Genomic DNA, 24571 nt, shown 5'->3' with positions numbered 1-24571 from the left:
CTGTGTGTAATGTTGTTATTTTCAATATACTTCCATTGAAATGCTAGATATTGTTTCATGCACAGTATTAATTGGAACTTTATTTATTGGGACCATAGGATGTGAAACCTCAGACTTTTAGAAATGCTTATGACATACCCAGAAGAAATCTTTTGGATCAGTTAACACGAATGAGATCTAATTTACTGAAGAGTACTCGCAAGTTCCTCAAAGGACAAGATGAAGGTTAGACAACAATTTAGTTTTTGTCTACCTGTGATATGATTGGTGCTAAAAAAAAATTGAAGACGATAACAAATAGGGTAGTGCTTTAAAATTTAGTGGGTGTCTGATACTGCCATTAAACTGTGTGGATATTCTAGGCTTTTCCTTAAGTAACTTACTGGAAGAAAAAACGGTGAGGGGAGGAAGATTGCAGGTTCACTGCTCTGTCCTTTGGTCTGTATGAGGAGACTGGGGCTTTTATGTAATTTTTTTTTCGCTGTTTTTTCCACCTGTCATGGGTATCCGAGGGAAAAAGTCACAGGGCAGTTCTGAACATTATGATCTTTCTTCATAGAAGTGTATTGTGAGCAGTGGAAAAGTAAGCTTGCTCACTGGGTGCTGCCAGTGTGATCCTTTTGCCCTTCAGGCCAACATCAAATAGTTCAGTAGTCTGCTAATTTATTCCTTTACCTTTCTACTGTGTCTTCTGGTAGTGCTTTACAGCATTTAACAGAAGATGATGAAATAAGTGAAGAAAATGAGAAGGGCAATGCAAGTGAAAGGCACTTGCATGTTACATTAGTTCTGCCACTACTAAGGTCAGATTAACATCTGTGAGCAAGTGATAATGTAATGTGACATGCAGAGAAGTTGCTCTTTAGGGAGGGAGTTAAACCACATAAAACCTAATGTTATTTCTGGTATTTCTGTTAGTGTACATTTTACTTGATCAAAGGCTTGGCAACTTTAAATCCATAACAAGTTTAGAATCAGGTCCTAAGGATTTTAAGAATTTGTTGATTTCAGTGGCCAAAAATCACTGTTTCTTTGGGAAAATGCCAGTCTCAATTAAATTCTGGGTGGCTAAAACTGGGAGAGTTATGTCAAAGCTGTATGTAGCATGGCATTGCTACTTTGCATTAATGTATCTTTTGTTTGTAGTAACGTTTTAGTTACAATTTGTTCCGGATCTTAGTTTTTTCACCCATCTACTTTGTTGAAAAGTTATGGGACATATTGGAAAACTAATATCCATGCATGGCAACTATTGTTTATTTTACCCTGTCATAATGATAAATATGCAAGACATATTTAAGCAAGTTTCCTGCACGCAAACCATGATGTTATAAATACCAGTTAGGCAAGAATAATGGTGAGTGTTGCACATCTATTTTATTAATGCATTTGATAGAATACTGAAAACTGGACTTGTGAAGTGGATATAGACTAAATTGTCATAAGGTGAGCAGTATAATGTATTAATAAACCCTTCTGTTATGGTAGACCAAGTTCACAGTGTACCTATAGCACAAATGGGAAACTACCAGGAATATCTAAAACAAGTACCTTCTCCACTCCGAGAACTTGATCCTGATCAACCACGAAGGCTTCATACATTTGGCAATCCATTCAAATTGGACAAAAAGGTGACTCTTCTGTAAAGCTTTTCAAAAAATGTGCTTGTGGGTGTGCATGGGTGTGCGCTTCTGATTTGACCATTCAAAGAGCAATATAGTGGAGAAATACTTTCAAGTGTTTGGGCAAGTACTGCTTACAAGAGAGTGTCTTGGATGTTTGTCCATCGATACGACCCTAAGGAGGGCAGTCTTTATTGGAAATCCAGTATTATGCCTCTGAACGATATTAAAAATGAAATAAGTTTGTTGCTGTAGTATAGCTAATATCTATCTAATCATGTTTCCTTTACCAAACTTCCCCCATAAAAAGCTTCCCATAATTCTGAGAGCTTGGACTCTCCCTTCTGTCCATATCTGTCTTTGACTTGATCACATTGCCGATACCATTTTGAGCTGCTCTTTTAAATGCTTGAGTCATTTTGCAATTTACTGAAAAGAAAAGCTGGACAGCTCACTCAATTGTCTTGGCAGACTGTTGGCTGGATAAGGGCCTTTAAGCACATTGATTTGGTCTAGGAATGATCTGATCGACATTTTAGAGTTCAGTGCATAAGGGTGTGTTGTACGTGGTAAACAGCATCATATGCATGGTATACAGCATGGTATACAAAGCATTAATTGTCTTTAATATGATGAGGGTATGGCATAAAGTTTATTAATTTTCCCCATTAATTTAATTACAGGGAATGATGATAGATGAAGCAGATGAGTTTGTATCAGGGCCTCAAAATAAACATAAAAGACCTGGAGAACCAAATATGCAAGGGATTCCGAAACGACGACGCTGTATGTCACCCCTGCTCAGAAGTCGACCACAAACTCCTCCAGTTGTGAATAATCACATTGGAGGAAAAGGGCCACCAACACCAATCACACAAGCACAGCCTGACCTTGTTAAACCTATTCCTGTTCACAAAAGTAAGTGAATCTTTATTATCTTTAGAGAGTTTGGATTTTAGTTTATGCAAAAAACTTATTTATGTAAAAATGCCTTTGGCTGATTTCCCAAATATGGCTATTTTATCTCTCATTTTTGAAATGAGGTATTTATTATCTGGAGTTAATGACAGAGACAGTTAAGATAGTCTTTCCGACCGAAGTCTCTTTCATATGAACTTCCCACTATAAACAATGTGTTTCCTGTACTAAAAGAGGAGACAATGTAAACAGTCAGAAGGATGTTTGTCCTTTGCCTGGGAATTCAGATGCTCCAGAAGTATCACAACATGAACTTAATTTGGATTTTGCTGTAGCTTGGTGAATTCACTTCCCTTAGAGTGGAGTTGAGGTGCTGTGTAACAATATTGTTCACTGTTCAGCCCTGAAGTGAACCTTGTCAGTTCAGTGTAATATGGGAAAACAAGCATGTCATAAAAGCACGTTTTACAGGTGCTTTTTCTTTTGCTGGTAGTCCATATAGCAGTTTCCATATTCATATAAAGAATATGCTTGTGATTTTTTTTAAGCCATTAATTGCCAGGAGGTTATAGAGATCTGCTCAGTGTTACAATTCACAAACACCTTTTCTTATGACTGGTGTGTACACTAAAGTATATAAGCTGGAGCATAATTTTACGAGAGTTTAGTACTGAACTGATTCATAGACTTCTATCAGATGATAAAGAATGTGAAACTGGCAAATGTATCTTTATTTTTTTCAGCATCAGAAACAAATAATGAGGTTACAATAGATGATGTGGTTGAGAATCATGTTACAGATACACTTTCATCAGATGTTTTCCCAAATACTATGGATTCAGAGTTTTCAACGTCCTCTTCTTTGTTCAATTCATTGGATCGACCAGCAGCTCATACAGAGGATGTAGGCCATGAACATTTAGGGAATAACATGAATGTTGATGGGTTTCTGGAGAATCATGAGGAATCGGGTAGTAAAGAACAAAGTACTGAAGAGAACTTGCCAATGTCTTCACCCAGCAAAGGGAAAAAGCCAGTGCATTGCAGAAGTTCCAGAGAGATTAATATAGAGCTAAGAGCACAAATCATGAAAGAAATCCGAAAACCAGGAAGGAGTAAGTATATAAAATCTTTCCTTGAGGTGATTGGCGTGAGAGTTAGACAAAGAATTCATATTAGATCACTATTTTGGGAACATATTGAACCATGAGACTGGAGCAAAAAAAATATAAAACTGAAAAGATTTGTTCTGAAACCTCTGCCATAAACTTCCTGGGTAAGTGATTAAAACATTGCTCTACCTATCAGTGTTTATGAAAGTCAAGTTTTTTTGTATTATTGATATTAAAATGAACTTGTTAGATATTCCAGTAACATCCTAACTGCAATATCCTGTGGTTTTTTATGTTAGTGTTTATTAAACAGTATATCATTGCTACAGGTCTGGTTGATAGGTAATATATCCTAAAAGCTTACAAAAGCAAAATGAAATGTGTTGCATTTCACTCAGATCTATGACAACAGATATCTGCATAGGCATTTAAGTAACTGTGATTTTGCTCTTCTCTTTAAGAATATGAAAGAATCTTCTTTTTACTAAAGCATGTACAAGGAAGCTTACAAACCCGACTGATATTTTTACAAAATGTTATTAAAGAAGCTTCAAGGTAGGTAACTGAACTGTATTAATCTTCTAAAACTGCACCATGTACTGCCATACATAACTGCTTGACACCAATGCAGTTCTTTGTTTGAAACTTGCCACAGTGTTTTACACCGCAAGTAAATAATTCCCTAGGAAATGAACAGAAACACGTAAACTTCCTGATGTGTGCAGTTTGCACAAGCTTACCTTTTTGCCTGAGATTTTTGTCTTAATGTTAGCAGCCGTAACTGCTGAATTGCCAGAAATGTAGATGGACAATGGCATAGAAAGAGAAGTTAACTATAGAAAGTGCTTCAGGTTCCAAAGTTCAGATGTGAGCATACTGCTAATTTGAAAAACTTGATGGAACTGAATGTTGCTGTGAATTAGGCTTCCAGAAACAGTTGAAATTCAGTATTCTGCATCAACTCAAAATCTTGTCCTAAAACCGATTTTGAGATCCAGGTATGTTCCATAAAGATTGGTCTTCAGATGATGCATTTCCTTGAAAGTCCTGTCTGAGGCTCTGGAAATGAGAGGTAGTTTGTCACTGGAGTGGAGAGACTTGCTGAGGATTTAAACCCGGTGTTGTTAATGCAGGCAGAAACTGTACGTTAAAGCATCCTTAGACTGACCATACTTGCTTGGCCTTCTAGAGAAAAGAAAGGAGAAATGTGCAATTATGATTGGAACCTGCAGTGTTTGAGTTGAAGTGAACTAATAATTCCAACATCTTGCTTGGATCATAGATATAACTGTAACTTTGAGGCTTATTTCAGAAGGCCATGTAGGTCATAGTCTGTATATTACACATGCTTCCTCACTGTCTCAGGACACCAAAACAGTATTGTTTCTTCTGGAATCTGGGGCAGTCCTTAATGGGATTGGAATATTTATGCCTCTGAAGTTAGGCTCTTTAGATAATCTGTAATTTTTATCTCTGTTGCACAGCCTCTCTATTCCAATCATCTTGAGTTGAATCCCTACAAAATTTGGCAAAAGTTGAATGTTGCATCAGAATTAAATCCTACCTCCCACCATATCCAACAGTTCACTGTATCTGCTGGTGGAAAAGGTTGGCAATTCTGTTTCTGTTGAGTGTTGTTAAACTTTAACTGTTACTGGCTGGAGTGCAGGAACAGCTTCATATCTCCTTCCTCTTCTCTCTTAGGTTAGATTTTTATAGTGTGGTCATGTTATCTAACTGAATAACACTGTTTACAATCCCTGTGCAGTTCTCTGCTGCTTTCTTTACCCAGGCAAGCTCATTTGACCAAGGTTACTGGTCCCTGCAGAAAACTTCTCTAGGCTCTCCAGAGTTGTCAAAATCTTGTTTTGTTAACTGATAGCTGACCTTCACAGTGCCATGGAATTAAATTCAAATTTAGGATGCCTGCTTTCTTTCCCTGCTCCAAGGATCTATAAGCTCTCAAGCATTTCAGCAACAAAGTGTGTGTATAAAACAGTCCTGGTTCAGTTTTGGAGGTTAGTTCACTAGAGAGTTATGAAGAGAGAGGAGGATTTCTACAACAATCTGCAGTTTTCAGCTTCCTTTGCAAACCGACTACCTCACAGTTCCTCTTCTGGTAGCAGAAAAGCTATCACTTTGAGAGGCAGAAATCAAGATGAGGTAGATAATGGGTTTTGTTGTTGTTGTTTTCTTTCTTACATTCTTCCATTTCTTCAATTGTGAAAATACTAAAGCTGAGGAGATAACACATCTCTATTTCAAATACTTTGCTAGTCTGACAAAGACTTTTCAAATGCTTAGTGACGCACATTTGGCTCAGTCCTTACTGAACACAAGAGACACATCTCACCAATACATGGCTGTAACTTTGGAGGATGAAGAGCTGTTTAGGAAGAGGCTAAAAAGAATTAGCCTAGGTAGTGGAAAAGACTTCAGTATTTCTGCAGTTGGCATAGCAATCCATTTATGGTCCTAGCACTAAGAATAAATTTATTTTTTTTATTCTCTGCTAAATAGCATAGAACAAAATCTGACAAAACGCATAGTAACATTCCTCAAATCAACCAACTTCTCATTATAAAAAATTCAATTCCTGTTCAGTTATTCTTTAAATTAAGAGCTTTAAGCTAACAATGCACAGAGCAAAGCCCAAAGTGTTTACCTAGGCAAAACGCTGAGCAATACCCGCTTGTGATAAAAGTGTTGGCAAGAATTCATACAACCAATTACAAAATAATAATGAAGCTTTAAGCTCAATAGCTACTCAAGGAAGTTCTATTATTAAGGGTACTGATATTCCTAGTAGAGTGAGCAGTTGAATTGTAGTCAGTGCTTAAATATGCTAATTATAATACTTTATGTGGTAAATTGTTTCTGCTGCCTTGAAAAAAAGTTGTTTGCTGCAGCGTTCAGCATTTGGAAAGGAACTTTCAGTGAGATGTACTGAAGGGCTTGACATAGTGCACTGTAAACCCAAATTCTTGTGCCAACAGTAAGGTGAGAATAGTTAGCAATGTGTTTTTTCTCCACTTTCCATCAGGTTTTAAGTTTGTGGGAATTATCTGCTGCTGACTTGTACAGCTGCTTCAGGGAGGCTTGAAGGTATTCTGGGAAGTAACATTGCCCAGTCACTTGCACAGAATATGAGCATGCTAAATTTTCACTGAGTTTTTATGTATTATAGCACTGCTGTTAGCTTAAGGCTTTTGCTAGAGGGAATAAGAATGAATAATTGTCTGTTTTCCAGGTTAATGCTTTTCATTAAGCAGGGAGCAGTTGTGAAAGTAATGAGGAAGAATGGAGGGGAAGCAGTAAGTGAAGTGTGGGATTTCCATGGGGTTACTGAGGAGAACTGTGATGAGAAAGATGGGAAAGGGCTCAGAGCACAGGTATTCACAAGATAGTATGTGCTTGGGAATGGGAGCTTGTTTCCCAGTAGTCAAGCTGGGATTGTGGGGAGGTCTGTGGTCTGGGAATTAGGGGCAGATGCCATATTTCTGCGAGACAAGAACATGGCCTGGGAGACCTGGCTAGGACTAGAGGGTTTTGCTGGGGTTTAGAAAGGTCACAGGACTGAACTCAGTGTATAGTTCAAAACAGTACTAAGTTGAGAAAGTGGCACAGAAATGTTGCGAAGGAGGGGAAGGCCAACTGGAAACAGCAAGGAGCTGTGTGTGCCAAGGCCAGGGTGTAAGCGAAGGTGACAAAACGGTCTGCTTTTCAAATGTATATAATCCATATGGAATAGGACTGCAGAGACTTCAGGTTTGGGTTACATCTGTGTTTTCTTTCATCTCTTTCTCAAACTTCTGATTTGTATTTTCATGTCAGGAAATCTGCTCTCTACCCTGTAATGGCCATTCCTTCACCAGTACCATCTTCACTTAACTTTGTTAAATGCACCATGAAGGCATGTAAATAATCCCTAAAAATTCTTGCCAGCTTTAAGTTTATAGTTCTTTTGGCATATGTTTTATTTCTGTACTTCAGAACTTCTAGAAACAGCAAACACTTGACTCTCTTTTTCCTGGCTTTCTGAGGGCTGAGTGATGTTCAGAAATATGATAGAATAGACTGTAGTAAGCATAGTTTTGTATTAAATGGAAAAGCAAGTTAGGAGCTTACCAGAACTTCAAGAGAGAACATATATACTTACAATGAGATATATATCACCTCAGCATGCACAGGACCTAAAATTACAACTGAAGTTTCCAGGGTTCACTAGAAGCTTTGTGAATGATGTTTCATTTGTTACTGTGTGCTGCATCTATTATTACGCTTTCTTTTAAATACAGGTTTAAAAAACGAATGCTGATAGAACAGCTTGAGAGTTTTCTGGAAGAAATCCATCGCAGATCCAATCAGGTCAACCATATCAACAGCACCTAAGAAAAACTGCACATGAGAGAAAGCCACAGCAGGGCTCTGCTGTCCTTACTTGCATTCATTTTTGACATGCGCTTTTATCTCAAGGTCTTGTATCTGAAAGAATGAGAAGCTGCTCTATAAAATAAGAAAAGTATCCATCATCTTTTTTTCTTCACTTCTGTTATTTTTGTAATGTGAAAAATACTACAAAAACATTCTTATTTAACTAAATGGAGGACTTCTTGCTTGTCATGGACTTAAGTGTCACTTTCCCTCAGGTTCTATTTTTCTTAATCCAACCTTCAAAACTATCACCTCTTAAGGTCGAACTTTGCCAAAAAGTTGCTTTGTAATTTTCAAAAAAAAAAAAGAAAAAAAAAGCACATACATTAAACAAGGTAATGTTTTGTATATACAGTTATTTTGGATATATTATTGTAAGTTGTATAAATGTATTTTGAGAAATATTTAAGAAAAGCACTTTTGTTATGCCATCAATAAAATCTCTATTTTAATCTTTGTGTAGGACTGTGTACAGTTTTTATTTTGTTTTGCCTTCCCTTTCCAGAGCTTATATGTTCTAATATCAGTGTTAAAAGAATGAAGAGCAATTTTGTATCACTGGATATTCTGTTCTTAATCAGAGAATGAGTGAAAGGAAGCTAATCCTGCATTGCAACTACAGTAGGATACCTTGTGTACTCCTTGGTGACTTTGGCATAACAAAATGATATCCCATGTGCACATCTGCAGCAACGATAAACCCCCCAATTATATGAGGATACAGTATAGTAAAGCAGACGTCAATAGCCCTTGAGGCTGCTGCACAGTTTTTCTGCATCAGAGTTTTTACATGCTCACGAATGCAGAACAGCTGGAAGGTGCTGCTCCTTGGACACAAAATACCACTTTATTGGCCACATTCTTCATCTGTGCTAGATGCTCTTAACTTCTGGGAAGTTTGCTGTGATTCAGTGGGATCAGCTCCCCTCTGGTGCTTTTCCTAGGAATCAGTGGTTTGCAGTCTTCACCCAAAAATCTTTATGGGCCTAGGTTTCTGATGTTGGTACCATGAGTTACTGAATCTTGTACTAAAACACTCAGTGTATCCTAGTTTTTGTCAGGATGCTGAAAAAAAAGCATTTTTCTACATGCTTTTAGCCTCATTCAGTGTTCTTTAGGAATGTCATTTTATGCTGTATTCTCTTTAAAAAGTAAATTAAAAGGTAGTAAATGTAGTACAATTTAGTAATAATATTTATTTGAATAGGTATTTCTGCTTCCTACCTGTTCTGTCAGTCTTGAAATAGCCTCTGAACTTGATTTCCTTTTCACAGCATTTTGCTATTTGCTAGTTACCTTACTGTCTCAGCTGATTATAAGTGAGTCTGGGACTAGGCTTTAATTTCAGTTTTATTCTTAAGTTTTTTACTTTAGAACAGGGAAATAAAGTTTGCTTATTCTTGCAAAAGTTATAATGTTTAAACATGTGTTTTAATAAATACATATAATGTAGCCTTTCATTTCATTGAAGGAAAGCTCGCCATATGAACAACAGAAGACAGTATGTTTGCCTAGTGTTTATTATGAAGGATTTGTAACTCTTCCTATAAAGATTACTGCACCTGTAAATGAAAACCATATTAACATTATTTCAGTTTGGGACCATATTTTCAAAGTGTAGTACAGTTTAAATATATAAATTAAGCATGGAACTAGCAGATTTGTGATCATGCATTCCTTGTATGGAGAAATCAACTGCAATTGATGCTTGCTTTAGAATGACTTGAACATTTCTGTATTAAAAACCTAAAAGGCCTTTCCAAATATTGGTAGCCCATATCAGAAATTTGCCAAAATTGTGCAATTTACTTAAACCATTGCCTAAGGAATTGCTTCTGAACTGATCAAAACAGCCTAATTTCATTCCGTTGTGTTGGTGCTGTAGTTTCAGAAGATGTTATTACAACCCCTTGAATGAAATCACTTTCAGACTAATTGCATGTGTGGTTCAGTTGCTTGTATTGCTGTTACCTTGCCTGTCCTTCAAAGGAAATGTGTTCAAACTCCAAATTCAGATTACACCTCCCCCCCCCCCCCAATTTTTCTATTAGGCAGAATGATGCTATTTTAGGTCTTAGAAAATATATTTCTGCTATTACTAGAAGACTGATACAGTGAAGACTTTTGGCCTTAATGAAGATTCATTGTTAAATTTATGGGGATAGTAAGTTTTAAGTGCCTCTAAGTTAACAAAATCTATTACAAGCAGATCTTGTTTACCTTTTCCCACTTTTCATATCCAAACAACTTCAGTCACTAAGTCTGAGCAAACAAAATGACTGAACGTTTTCAGTTTTCACTTTTTTGCATTAGAAAGCTTCAATATCAGAAATGTACTTCTGATTTTGAGTTGATTAAAAGTTATATTTTGTTATTCATCATATAAAAATCCTATTTTATAATCTGATTTCATTTTTATATATAAAAATATACTGTAAAGTGAACAATTTTATATATCCAAATCCATTTGTTCTTAATCCTGAACAGTCTGTGGCTTTGGTTTCATAGATCAGCTTTTAGTGTCTTTTTTTTAAAAGTAAAAGTACTTCTATTCATTGAATGACGATCACCAAAAGCATATTTGAAACACCAAAGTAGTGCTTTTCTCTTGAACAAAATGCAAACACATCTCTTTTAAAATGTAAGATCCAGATTTTTAAAGCGGAGTGTTACATACACAGGTATTCACTGACTGAGAGAACAGTGGGTGTTGCTTGGAAGTGGCAAAGGAAAATGATTCTCTTTGGTCTTCTTGACAGGCCCCAGTGTCTTACTGAGTGCTATAAATGGCTGTGTGTTCCCTGAAAATCTAAATAGATATGACTCCAGTTACCAGAGAAACTTGGTGGTTTTGAAAGATTTTTAGGAAAACACTTCAGGTACAAATTTACTGCACTGCTAAGAATGGTAAGAGCTGTTGGAGGTGGCCTGATACTCTGGAGGAGCAAGCACCTGCTAAATGGTGCAATAATGCAGTTCTCCTTTATTATTCCTAATGAGCTATATAGTGTTTTCCTTTGGCAGAGATTCTGGAGTAACCTGTATGATTGGACATTTAAAATTAGACTACACATTTTATACTGAAGCAAGGGAGTGCTGTGATGTTTCACTTTTTCAGATGTGTTCTCCACTTCTGTTTGGTTTGGAGTTTTTCTTGGTCTTGTTTTGGGGCTGGGGAAGTTCATTTGCCAGAAAAAGTTGTAAGATACAAAAGAAATACAGGTTTGTTTGTTTTTGTTTTTGTTTTTGTCATTTCTTTGCAAAAGTGAAGATACAAGTTAAGCTTTTTGCAGAGCCAAGTTACTGATGGCATACAGTGAATACCCGTGGCTTTTGATAACCTAAATGCTCATGAGGATGCTAAGTAGCGAAGGGTCCAGATGTGTAAAACTATCTCCTCAAAGCTGTTGATTTTCAAAATATGAGGGAAGAGAAACTCGTTTCTGCATTTTTGTGAGCTGTAGCTAGGCAAAAGATTGTTGGTCTTCAGAATTTCTGAGGTATCCCCCTAGAAACTGCTAAGGTAGGAATTAATACAGGGTGTTTCTGGTCTTCGTGGCTAAAAGCAGAAGTCTGCTCTATGCCATCTGTATATGTATGAATAAGTTTCATTTATAGGAAAGGATTTCTTTCTTACTTTCAGATATTAATCCAGCTGATCTAGCCCATTTGTAATTTGAATTGCCCTGTGGAGGTCAGTCTCTAATCCTATGGCATTTAATCATAAAATCGACTAGGTTGGAAAAAGCCTTTAAGATCATCAAGTCCAACTCTTACCCCAGGACTGCCAAGTCTACCACTAAACCATATCACAGGGCGTCCACGTTTTTTTGAATGCTTTCAGGGGTGGTGATTTCACCACTTCCTTGGGCAGCCTTTTCCAATGCCTGACTACTCTCTCGGTGAAGAAGTTGTTCCTAATATCCATTCTCAACCTTGTCTGGCAGTTTGAGGTCATTACCTCTTGTTCTATCACTTGTTACGTGGGAGAAGAGACCAACCTCCACCTCACTACAACCTTCTTTCAGGTAGCTGTAGAAAGCAATAAGGTTCCCCCTGAGCCTTCTGTTTTCCAGACCAATAAACCCCAGGTCACTCAGCCTCAGGATCTGTGCTCCAGGATCCTTCACCAGCCTCGTTGCTCTTCTCTGGACCCACTGCAGCAACTCAAGATCTGTAAGATCTTTCTAGGCCTTATATTTGTAGTGAAAAAATGGTTTAGTATGTACTGCATATAGACAAGAGATGCTAACCTGGCTTCCCTGACTTCTATGACTGTCATGCATGCTTTTTAAACTGTGTTCCTCATGCTTTAAAATCCGTAAAGCTACTGTTTCCGTAATTGCTGAAATTTCCTGGACTGAAAATGATGTGTTAAGTTACAAAGAACTTGTTAATTGATTTTGGTGAAGGATTCTTCTACTGAAACACAGAGCATGCATACCTGTATTAGCTTCTCTCAGGAAAAATGTGAAAGGTCGGTCTGCCTTGAAAATAGGTGTTCGAGATCTTTTTAGTAACACCATTGCTGTAATGCAGCACAGAAAACATTAGTAAAATGTGTCTATTTTCTTTCCATCTTCTGTACAGTGCCCTCAAGCTCTGATGTTTAGTACTCTGAGTTTTGCTCCTCTGCTTTAAGAATAAAACAATTTTATCCAGCAGTGAAATTGGTCTGGGTGAATGATCAAGGTAAGCGTTGTGAGGCAACGTGCAGGTGGTTTGTGTGCGTGTTGTTGAAGTGAGTCTGTCTGGCTTTGAAAAGGTAATATGATTTTTGTTGTTACCACAGCCCCAATTAATGCTGCCTCTTGGATTTCCACTTGAAAGAAAGAAAAAGAAATGGGAGAGTCCCAGCTCTTGCCCTGATCTGCAGTCAAGGGCCACCAGTGTTTGCGGTGTGCATGTGGAGTGCATCTACAGTTGGCACAGACCAGGGAAGGAGAAAGGTGAGATGTGGTTAACTATTACCCTTCTGCTGTGCTGGTGTTTGAACAGCTTGAGAAACATGCTCATCCTCTCAAGAGAAGCAAGCAAGCAACAGCAATGCCTGCATAAACTACACAGGGGTCTAGGGCTGCCATTGCTTTTCACACGGACTTGCAGCAGCTCTGGAGCATCTGAGGCTTCCAAAAAGGAAACAAAAAAGGAGCTTTCCTTGATAAGGCTCATGTGACCAAAAATAGAAGAAAAATGGGGATTGCACAGCTCAGTAATTTTAGTTTTATGTAAATTATACTGGAGAATTTTGTTGAGATGCCATTCAGCTTGTGAGAGTCATTTATTGACTATAGTCTATAGCTGAGATTTTACTCTGGATTTCCCCACTCAGCCAGCCCCAGCTGTTCACATGAATATGAGCTTTTAGCAGAAGCTACTGCACATGAAGGTCACTGCAAAGTGTGTAAGAGAGAAGCCTGCCTTCAAGGAAACAAAACTTCCCCGTCATTGCCTTTAATGCTATCAAAGAGGTCATCTTCAAAATACAAAGCTTGTAACAGTTCAGGAGCTATAGATAAAATATTAGTAACCTTTTCTCATTTTTTGCTTTTATAATCTGAGCAAACAGATTTAACTGACAGAAAAATAAGTGGTTTATTTTCTCAAACTGGATTTTTTGTGGGCTGATAAAGCTGGATTTCACTTGAGTCTTTAGTGTTGGTCTGAGACCAAATATTATAGAGTTATTATGAGCAATTGCAAAGGCAAAATTAAAGTGTGTTAATTATAAAAGTTTAAATTTAGGTAGAAATACATTTAAATGCCACTATGCCTTAATAAATAAATAAATAAATAAAGACTAGTAGCTGTTTCTGTAGTAATAAGCTCCTGAAGTGAGAAGTACAGTCTGTATATTTGATTTACCTGTAGCTCCTGATGCCTTTGTACCATCTTCTGTTATTTCAATCTCTGCTTTGTGAATAGCTTCTGAAATATAAAGATGATCTTGCTCTGTAGAAAAAATACCAACCAAACAAAACAAAACAAAAAAGCCCACCAAAAACAAACAAAACCCCACAGAAATGGATATTTATAGTTATTTTCTGAATTTCAGTGCAAACACATTTGTTTAAATAAATAAATTTAAATTAATTTGGCAGTGTAACAAGTTGCCTAAGGAAGCTGTGGCTGTCCCATCCCTGACAGTGTTCAAGGCCAGGTTGAGCAATCTGGCCTAGTGGAAGGTGTCCCTGCCCATGGCACAGGGATTGGAACTAGGTGATCTTAAGGTCCTTTCCAACCCAAACCAGCCTGTGATTCTATTTATTAAAATTCAGAATGCTGTAACCTTTGTTTTTTTTGTGCAGAATCCAGCCAGGCAGCTAATTCAGTGGCTGAACCTCAACTTCCTTAAAGGTTGGCTAAGCCAAAGGATCCCAGTCCCATGGCATTTAGCTGGAACGGCAGCAACTGCATCGTAACCTGATGCTGCTGGACAGATAGTGTAAAAAAAGTAGAACAGCTGAGTGTGAATTGTGTTTTAGAGTTTCACAGAAGTAGTACAAAAACTTAGAAGACTCAGGTCTACTCGATCACTCAATGTGAGAGTCTAGAACTATTGGGTCAGCAATCATTTTTACTCAGTCAAGCTTCTTACCCGAAATGCCTTTAAAATTAGCACTGATGGGATCAAATGCATCTCTGATTCCCAAGGCAGAAGAAACTGTCTTTAGATCAAAAAGGCTTTGGATACTGAACCTGAAATTAATAGAGAGATTTTATTTAAATGCAGGATTTGTAGTTTCATAGAACTAAAAGGTGGAATAGATGCAGTTTATTTCAAGCCTTGGCATTTCATCTGTTTCTTATGAGCCCAGTGCATTCTGTCTGATAAGTGTACTTTGCAGAAAAGCAAGTCATCTTAACCTGAAGACAATAACAGAAGGAATCCCTTGCCTTCATCTATTGCAGACTGCATCTCAGTGTTCTTGACACAGGAGCTCTGCATTTCCCCAGGTGTCCTCTTGTTAGCAATCTTTCTGGCTGTAGCAAAGGGCCCTTTGAAACATTTGCCAAAGACTGGCTTGTAGAAAAAAGATAAATTAATGTACAAATTGTTTTTCAGTGCTTCATTAACACGAGGAATGCATTGTGAGATGTATAATGAAGCCCTTCCATGCTGATCTGTACAATAGGTACAGCCACAAAAGGGCTTCCTGCACCAGTTGCCTCCTGCTATGCGATTTCATTTGAATAGATGATAGAAAATACCTACAGGATATGTGCATTTTCTAGCAGCAGCAAATGACTAAGACAGAAAACTGATGCCTGAAACTTCTGTGTACAATTTTCTTTGTGCACAGAAAAATGGATACGACTGGTGGGGGGCCCCCAAATTCTTTGTAGAGTACTTCCATAGTACACTAACAAGTTGTAAAAATAAGCTATTGTGTTTTCTTAAAGGTTATCTATTTATCCTTCCTTAAGCAAAGTGAAAAAATGGAGTGTGGGAAAGAGTCAAGAACATTTCTCTCTTTGTAGATTCTTAAAGGATTGTTATACCCCAAACAAATTTTAAGTGAAATCTGTAGGATCAGCTGAAATACTTGATGTCTGAAACAGAAAGTTTTGGCATTCCTAGCTCATCTCTTCACGGCTTAAGAAAGGGTTGGAGGTTTTCTGATCATGTGATGAGTAACAAAATCACAAGCACCTTGTTTGATTTTGCCTCGTACACTGCTTGTGTCAGTGCTATCATACAGAATTCTGACAACTGAAGTAGTGAAGCCACCTTGGAGTACTGACATTGCTTACCTAGGTAGAAAAATGTCCATCTTTGTTCTCTTTAAGCTGCTGGCCCAAATGGTTATGTTTTTGGCAGAAAAGTGTGACTCAATCTGGGACAAATGTGTTCTTCTGTGGCTGGGAAGCACTAAGAACATGCTGAGTTTCTCCCCCAGGTAGGGTAATTCAACCATGCTGAAAGCCTCCAGAGCTGCTGTCTTGAACTGGCCTGTGGGTGGGCAAATATAGATCTTTATTTTATCATTCAGGTGGGTAAAAAAACCCAAAACTCACAACCTAGGCCTGGGCAAGCAGGCAGTTCAGGACTGCAACGATGGGGTACAAGAGGTTGTCTCTAGCGCATTAGCAGCCAGCTCAGGTTGCTATTAACTCACAACAGTGGCTCATCTGAACAGAGCTGACTGTGTGAAATACCTCTATATAGAGAGATAGATACAGATTACCCAGAGAAGTCGTGGATGCCTCATCCCTTATTTGTTAATTAGAAAGAAAATGAAAGACTTGAGATGACTGAGTCAAAACATTTAGCGTTCCTTACTTGAACTAATTTTGAGCATCCCATAAGGATTATATATATTCTAAATCAGTATTCAAATATAGTTGACAAATTGCCTGGGAAAAAAAGAATATGTAAAGTAGCTGCAGTACACTGCATGTATAAATAGTAATAGGCATGTTTAAACAGCAATGTTGACATTTTCTTCGAGCAGTGTTAATTGTCCCCAGGCTGATTTGTTCTGCGTGGCCATGTTAAAGGGATAAACAATGTTGTAAATGCTGCTATCAATAACAAGTCATTGCTGATCTTCCTTGCTCTGTGTTCTGGATCCTGATGGGAGACAGCTGTTTTCATTTAATAATGAAAGAAAGTTATCTGATGCCTCTCCATTGTTGTACTGTGTTGGTCTTTTGTATTAATTTCAAACTGACTTGTTAGACATGCTTCTAGCATTTCTAGTGGCAACAACCGAATTGGCCCTATCAAATGTGACAATCAGCAAATTTTAAATGATCCCTTTTATCAAGGATAATCAAGTCACAGAAAGAAATAAAAAGTGAGATAATTGAAATATCAGGTGTGTACCTATGGAGATTTCTCTCACCTTGATTTACCTTGGACTCATCAGCTGGAAAAAAAATTGGAGAAAGCAAAAAGGCTCAGGTGTGGTCAACCCTGAGTTACCACCCTGAGCTGATTCTGTAGTGCACTATGCAAGGTACTTCTATCAAGTCATAGAAATACTAAGAGCATTTTATTGAGCATGTATATGGGCTCATTGAAAGCATTATGGACATTGCTAGTAATTAGTTTTCAAGAAAGATTAAATAGGAAAAGTGCAGAAAAGAACTAGTAGAGAATTGGAGTATCTGAAGGGCTTGGCATCTTCAGCTTAGCTAACAGGAAATTGAGAGACAGCTTGGTGACTTGCAAGTGCATTTAGGAGTAAATACAGAAGCTGAAGAGAAACTATTTAACTGAAGGGATAAAGCTGGCACAATGCTAAGAGATATAAATTGGTCTTGAAAAAATTTAGATTTGGAATTAGGAAGGTTTTTACCCAAGTGCAGTTCTGAAATCTAGGGTAGAAGGGAAAGGAGCTTTTTACAGTTTGAAAGATTGTAGGGCTAAATGGACAAATTCCTGGTGAAGGAAATTAAGCCTACAACATGAACCCTTCCGTCAGCAACCCACATACTCCAAGCCTTTGAAAGGAGCAAACACTGTATTCACATATTATATAAATAAAAGTTTGACCTATGTTTATACTGGTTTAAGCCTGTCCTGAGATAATCCACTGACTTGGTATAAGGTCCATAAAACTTTCTCTCTGCTTTGTTGTGTAATTTGGCCCTAAAGATCTCCAAGTTTACCCCAAAGCCTTGGGGGCAGGCTGTGACCAGAGACAGGGAGGATGGGTGTGCTGTGCAGTGCAGTCCAATGATGCTATCCTCTCTCTGGAGCTTACACATTCAATGAACAAACAGTGGTAAAGCTAAGGGGCCAGGAAATGTTTTCTTTCCAAGCTGGGAAAGTAACACATCTTAGTGTGGTACCTGTGGAAATTAAATAAATAAAACTTCTATGTCATACAATACAGCAAATCTGGATTAAGGACAGTTACCGTAGTTAACTTCAGCTGTGTGATGCATTGTGGGCACTTTCAGTGTTGAGCCCTCTGCCGTAGTAAAAGACAACATCTGGGTATCCATAAAGGAAAACTTCTTTTGCCACATGTTTTTGAAGTACATGGTGCTCACCAAGACGACCTGGCTGAGTGGTGACACAGCACTCTTCAAGCTCATGCTGCACACATCCCCATCTGCGTGGAAAAGAGATGGGGAGGGGGACACATGCCATCCTACTCACCGAGGCCTGAAGGCCAAATCTGTGTGAGTAAATAAAGCAAGCTGGGACAGCTCTTCATCCCTAAGGGCAAGAGGCACAACTCACAAGGCACTGGTAAACCCTCTACCTCCCCCCTACACACACCCCCTCCCCCCACTGTACATGCAGCTCATTGGGGTTTCCTGTTGATCCATGCTCTCCCCAGCTTGAGCTGATCAGTGTTGGGGGCCAAAGATGTGCCAGGACTATGCTACTCACTGAACAACACAGATGACAGCAGCTTGCTGCTCAGCATCATGCCCTGGCCCTAACTGGTTTTCTAGCTGGAATGTGCCCATATCTTGGAGTAGTGTATCATTAGCACCAGAAAACTCATGAAATGGATTCATGATGACAGGCCACTTTACAAGGTCACTAAGTCTACTGAAGCTTATAGCCTAATTCTCCCCCTCTCCTATTCACTTGCCAGTTCAAATGATCCTGCTTTGGGTATCTCAGCAATTTTTGACAGTGCAATCCACTTTTAATTCACTGATATGTAGGTGAGCACCGCAATATGAACTCCCATTTTAGTACCTGCTTCTAGAGCGATACTTTTTTACCATGAAGCTGTATCACTTATTACAGTTCATCTGAGAAGGATAGAACTCTTTTTTTAATAGTATCTTTAATGTGTGTGTTTAAGATCACCTCACATGTTGATGGCCAAATTAACACGTAACTTAAGCTGATGGGGTAAATCAGGGATTGGTTTGCTTTGTAGCTTCTAAAGACTTGCTTTTTCAGTTATGTTTTTCATTAACATAGAATTTAATTTCATTACTTTCCTTGCTTGTGGAAAGTAGATTCTTTTTAGTTCCCATTTTGACTTCCTCAACTCAGGGTGTGACTGCTGAGCTGATGGACCTGCACGTTCCCAACAGCAGCATGAAAGCATTCAATGGAGCAGACTCAGTCCCTGGGGTATATGGCTGCTCCTCATTAAAACTGAAAAGGCTGTGAAGGATTGCCATGTTAAAAATTAGAGGAACAAGGTCAAGAGTTTACCAGCTGGATACTGCAAATGTATACTCTCAGATTCAGACTATTCCAGCTCTTTCTTCACGTTAGAAATCAGCATTATGGACATTCCTGGCACTCAGCCTTGGTTTGGACAACACAGTGTGGCAAAAATACTTCATACTTGGTTAAATGCAATTTCTCTCTTTACTTTCATTTTAGATTCTATTCATGTGCAGTCATTCTCATGGGTTGTTACATTACCTCCAAGGTTACCAGCGATCAAGTCCTGTATTTGGGCTGTGCTCCTGTTTGGGTCAGTGAAGTTGATTTGCTGCAGGCTGCTGTTAGCCCAGTGCACAGCACATGCAACAAAATGGGGTGAGAGCTGCACTCTGGCATCCACAAAGAAGGAATATGCCAGCTGAACCACCATGCCTTGGCTGGAGTCAGTCACTCCTTTGTACATTGCATGTAAGAACTCCTGCACACTTTGATCTGCCAGGCAAGAGAGAGGGAAAAAATGTAATTATTGTGTTGAGGTTAAGGAAAGCAGAGACTGCACAGCTCTCTCCAGCTCCAAACTCCAGTGCTGATGCTGATGCAGCGCTGATGATGTTCCTCTGAAAGTTAAATCACTATCACAACTGAAGCACCCTTGACTTTATGGGGTATTACTGCCAAGTGCTGCTTTCAAGGACGGTGATGCACTGGGCACAGGAAAGCACTCTTCATGTTGCTGTAGAAATCACTCTAATGCAGACTATGTCAAGTGGCTGATTTCACATCAGGCTCACACTTCCACGCAAACACAGCTTTTACAGTTCATAAGATACATAATTATTTCTTGGGCATCTCTGAGCTTCCATTACACTCAGTGGATAAAGAACTGGCTGGATGGCTGCATGCAAAGAGTTGTGGTCAATGGCTCAATGTCTGCCTGGAGACCAGTAACAAGTGGTGTCTCTCAGGGATCGGTGTTGGGACCGGTCTTGTTCTACATCTTCGTCACTGACATGGACAGTGGGATTGAGTGCGCCCTCAGCAAGTTTGCCGATGACACCAAGCTGTGTGGTTCGGTTGATACACTGGAGGGAAGGAATGCCATCCAGAGGGACCTTGACACGCTTGTGAGGTGGGCTGATGCCAACCTCATGAAGTTTAACCATGCCAAGTGCAAGGTCCTACACCTGGGTCGAAGCAATCCCAGGCACAGCTACAGGCTGGGCAGAGAAGAGATTCAGAGCAGTTCTGTGGAGAAGGACTTGGGGGTGTTGGTCGATGAGAAAATGAACGTGAGCCGGCTTCAGTGTGCGCTTGCAGCCCAGAAAGCCAACCGTACCCTGGACTGCATCAAAAGGAGTGTGACCAGCAGGTTGAAGGAGGTGATCCTGCTCCCTTATTCTGCGCTCGTGAGACCTCACTTGGTGTATTGTGTGCAGTTCTGGTGTCCTCAACATAAAAAGGACATGGATCTGTTGGAACAAGTCCAGAGGAGGGCCACGAGAATGATGAGGGGACTGGAGCACCTCCCATATGAAGACAGACTGAGAAAGTTGGGGCTGTTCAGCCTGGAGAAGAGAAGGCTGTGTGGAGACCTCATAGCAGCCTTCCAGTATCTGAAGGGGGCCTAATAGGGATGCTGGGGATGGACTCTTCATCAGGGACTGTAGTGATAGGACAAGGGGTAATGGGTTCAATCTGGATATAAGGAAGAAATTCTTTCCTGTTAGGGTGGTGAGGCACTGGAATGGGTTGCCCAGGGAAGTTGTGAATGCTCCACCCCTGGCAGTGTTCAAAGCTAGGTTGAACAGAGCCTTGGGTGAGATAGTTTAGTGTGAGGTGTCCCTGCCCATGGCAGGGGGGTTGGAACTGGATGATTTCAAGGTCCTTTCCAACCGTAAGTATTCTATGATTCTATGGTTAGCTAGATCTAGCACCTCTGACTGACTGGCTGAGCTGCCAATGCCACAATACTGCCATCTTTTTCCTGCCATTATCAGTGCCGCCCATCCCAGGAAAGGCATCTCCCTGACTGCCCCAGGTCTGTCTCTGCTACCCTTGGCTCTGATGTATTGTTTTGTTTCTTGAAGGATGGCATCCTGAACTAGCCTGTTATTGCAGGTGAGCCCTGGGAGTGCCAGATAAAGATGACAGGTTGCTTCATATGTGTTACAAGCAACTTTTCATATGAACCTCAACAATATCTTTTTTTTTTTAAGTACAATTATATTTCCCATTACTTTTTTTTTTTAATTCCTAGGAACCCTCAGATCCTTTCCTAAAAACACTCTTCTTTGGCCCATTGTTCCCTGATTTGAACACTGATTATTCCCTTTAAATGCAGAATTTTGCACTTGTCCTTATTGAATTGTGCCCTATTCACCTCATGCATTCTCTGATTTTCAAGGATCCTTTAAAATTCAGCGGTGGTAGCTTCTGTGATGGACACAAGGTTGAGGTGTAGGCCCAATAGGAGCATGAGTCCTGCAAACTTAGGGCCTCTTGTGTTTCTAAAACAGTTTCTAGGAGGCTCCTCTGAAGGGTGATTTAGCAGCCATTTCTGTCTGTCATTATTTTGCTTGCTGTAATGATTTGTCATGGGATGGTTCATACTCAGGTGACCTCCTGAGGCCTGGGACTTGCACCCAGACTGAACAATGTTTACATGCTCTACATGAAATTAAAGGGAAGAATAACCTAGTTTCTCCAGTGTGTTTAGGCAGTGCTGGAGGGAAGTCAGAGTGGGCTGCTGCTTGGGACACAGGCAGCTGGGGGCAGCTAACCAGGGAAGTCCATCCTGCCTGGACCAATGTGTCCCAAGCTGAGTGTCAGGTCAAGGCCATGATCACTGTGAGCCTCTAACTGCCAGCCAGGTCATCAGGAGACATACTGCATCAGTTCAGGTTCTTGATGGGGTAAAGGGAGAGTTTCACATCTACCGGTTTCTATCACCTGAGGATCCAGTGCAGGTTTTCTGACCTCACAGGAAAAACTTCTTCACAGAGAGGGTGGTCAGGCATTGGAACAGGCTGCCCAGGGAAGTGGTGCAATCACCGTGCCTGGAAGTGTTCAAAATACATGTAGATGAAGCCTTTGGTGATATGGTTTAGTGGTAGACTTGGCAGTCTTGTGGTAGTGGTTGGACTTGATCCTAAAGGTCCTTTCCAGCCTAGTTGATTCTGTGATTCTGTAGAGCTCCTTCCATAATGTACAGAAAGACTAATCACCTGTGGGAAGTTTGGTATTGAAATTTAGATCTATTACTCTTTAAGGGATAAACTATTGAACTCCTTGAGCAGATGTCAGGAAAACTCACACAGTCTGAGGTGTAAAGTGCTTTTCTCGTGTGTTTTTCATTAGTGCTGGAGCATTTGGCAAGCTCCCTCTGGAGGATGTGAGAAACCAAAGATGGTAAATTGGAAGCAGATGTTAACGTGAGGTGTGGTATCCTGAGCTTGTAACTTCAGTCATATCAAAGTGCTTAGCTAACCAAAGTCCTGAACAATTACTTGGAGAAGAGTTCAAAACTGCTTTAAAATACTCTACCTTCAATAAAATAAGGCAGCAAGGAGAAAGCATGTTAAAGCCTGTCATTTTATCTGTGCTGTCTAGAGAAACATCCCTTTCAATATTGTTCTTGTTAGTACTAGAATAAAGGTGAACAAAACTTCCAAACATTAAAAGATTACAAGTGCATGAAAGTGGATTCTCCATGAATAGTGAATGAACCATCAATGTTTTCATTGTTTTCAGCCTGTTAAGTTTTTAACCACATCCTTCATTATTGTTCAAGACAGACCATCAGAAACATTAATGCAAATATCTAATGGAAGAAAGGAATTTTATCAGCTATGCATATGTATGTGATTTGGTTTTACACATCTGATAGGAAATCTGATATTTTTGATGTGTTTATTTGATTTAAACTATTTAAAGAAGTTGTTTTCTTCTCTATCACTGGAAATGTGCTATTCTAACCAATAGCAATAGATCCCATCCTATTTTATTTTCACATTCATGCATTAATATTACTGAAAGCCAAAGCTCATGTGGCTTATGCCACAGGCAACTAAAATGGATATAAAATATCTGCTTGGTATGGTGTGCCACATGGGAAGTAAGGCAGCAAAAAAGAGCTATCAGGTCATTAACTGTCTGCACTTCATTGCATTTTGTGTGGAGAAGTGTGCCTGAATTTCACTGTGCAATATTATTTTTAGGATTCTTTCTGACTAACTGAACCCCTGATGACCAGAATTGTCAAGCAAGCTATAATCCCTGTATGAATCAATGTTACTTAAAATTACCCTACTGAATTTACAGAAATGGGAGTCTTATGGGCAAGACGTCATTGTGCCAGTTGCTCATGATAGAGATGCATTGTCCTTGTGTCAGTACATGCAGCTGTATCTATCAGCCAGAGGTAGCTCTTACCTCTGTGTTGGTTTTGAATATCGATGCTATACAGAATGGTAATGGTGACTAAGGCAGTTACAGCAGAGGCCAATGAAATTGCTGTATGTTTTGTCTTTAGTCTCCATACTTCTTTTAGGGAAGGAATGCCATCCAGAGGGACCTTGACACACTTGTGAGGTGGGCTGATGCCAACCTCATGAAGTTTAACCATGCCAAGTGCAAGGTCCTACACCTGGGTCAGATCAATCCCAGGCACAGCTACAGGTTGGGCAGAGAAGAGATTCAGAGTAGCCCTGTGGAGAAGGACTTGGGGGTGCTGGTCGATGAGAAAATGAACATGAGCCAGCTTCAGTGTGCGCTTGCAGCCCAGAAAGCCAACCGTATCCTGGGCTGCGTCAAAAGGAGTGTGACCAGCAGGTCGAAGGAGGTGATCCTGCCCCTCTACTCTGCTCTCGTGAGACCTCACTTGGAGTATTGTGTGCAGTTCTGGTGTCCTCAACATAAAAAGGACATGGAACTGTTGGAACAAGTCCAGAGGAGGGCCACGAGAATGATCAGGGGACTGGAGCACCTCCCATATGAAGACAGGCTGAGAAAGTTGGGGCTGTTCAGCCTGGAGAAGAGAAGGCTGCATGGAGACCTCATAGCAGCCTTCCAGTATCTGAAGGGGGCCTATAGGGATGCTGGGGAGGGACTCTTCATTAGGGACTGTAGTGATAGGACAAGGGGTAACGGGTTAAAAGTTAAACAGGAGAAGTTTAAATTGGATATAAGAAGGAAATTCTTTCCTGTTAAGGTAGTGAGGCACTGGAATAGGTTGTCCAGGGAGGTTGTGAATGCTTCATCCCTGGCAGTGTTCAAAGCCAGGTTGGATGAGGCCTTGGGTAATACGGTTTAGAGCAAGGTGTCCCTGCCCATGGCAGGGAGGTTGGAGCTTGATGATCTTAAGGTCCTTTCCAACCCTAAGTATTCTA

General features: G+C 39.7%; 3 protein-coding genes across 9 annotated transcripts in view; 1 reads left to right on the top strand and 2 right to left on the bottom strand.

Moving 5' to 3' along the window:
* INTS6 (integrator complex subunit 6) overlaps positions 1–13882 on the top strand; it is a 51792-nt gene extending 37910 nt beyond the window's left edge. For 3 of the 5 annotated variants that reach the window (XM_061353131.1, XM_061353134.1, XM_061353130.1), the window contains 6 exons: positions 99–225; positions 1489–1631; positions 2306–2540; positions 3284–3655; positions 4114–4207; positions 7951–8548. In XM_061353131.1, coding sequence (XP_061209115.1) covers positions 99–225; positions 1489–1631; positions 2306–2540; positions 3284–3655; positions 4114–4207; positions 7951–8044 — 1065 coding nt within the window. In that variant the 3' untranslated portion in view covers positions 8045–8548. Of the gene's footprint in view, positions 1–98; positions 226–1488; positions 1632–2305; positions 2541–3283; positions 3656–4113; positions 4208–7486; positions 8549–12878 lie in introns of those variants that run through there. The other 2 variants (XM_061353133.1, XM_061353132.1) reach the window with 2 other exon arrangements.
* Positions 5479–24571, bottom strand: part of FAM124A (family with sequence similarity 124 member A) — an 87371-nt gene continuing 68278 nt past the window's right edge. Inside the window, exon 5 of the transcript XR_009725393.1 lies at positions 5479–5494. The gene's annotated coding sequence lies outside the window, so the exon portion shown is untranslated. The remainder of the gene's footprint in view (positions 5495–24571) is intronic.
* The window catches only part of SERPINE3 (serpin family E member 3), a 42482-nt gene continuing 26794 nt past the window's right edge, over positions 8884–24571 (bottom strand). For 2 of the 3 annotated variants that reach the window (XM_061353137.1, XM_061353138.1), the window contains exons 3-9: positions 19443–19676; positions 17956–18153; positions 15842–16040; positions 14685–14785; positions 13952–14038; positions 12531–12614; positions 9290–9648 (exon numbers count right to left, since the gene is read on the bottom strand). In XM_061353137.1, coding sequence (XP_061209121.1) covers positions 9608–9648; positions 12531–12614; positions 13952–14038; positions 14685–14785; positions 15842–16040; positions 17956–18153; positions 19443–19676 — 944 coding nt within the window. In that variant the 3' untranslated portion in view covers positions 9290–9607. Of the gene's footprint in view, positions 9152–9289; positions 9649–12530; positions 12615–13951; positions 14039–14684; positions 14786–15841; positions 16041–17955; positions 18154–19442; positions 19677–24571 lie in introns of those variants that run through there. The other variant, XM_061353139.1, reaches the window with a different exon arrangement.

This window comes from Neopsephotus bourkii, unplaced genomic scaffold (genome assembly GCF_033783945.1).
Source record: "Neopsephotus bourkii isolate Nb327-2 ecotype Australia unplaced genomic scaffold, CSIRO-AGI_Nbou_v1 NB_663, whole genome shotgun sequence".
Lineage (NCBI taxonomy): Eukaryota > Metazoa > Chordata > Aves > Psittaciformes > Psittacidae > Neopsephotus > Neopsephotus bourkii.
Note: the sequence above shows the minus strand (reverse complement) of the source record. Positions and strands in the feature narration are given on the sequence as shown.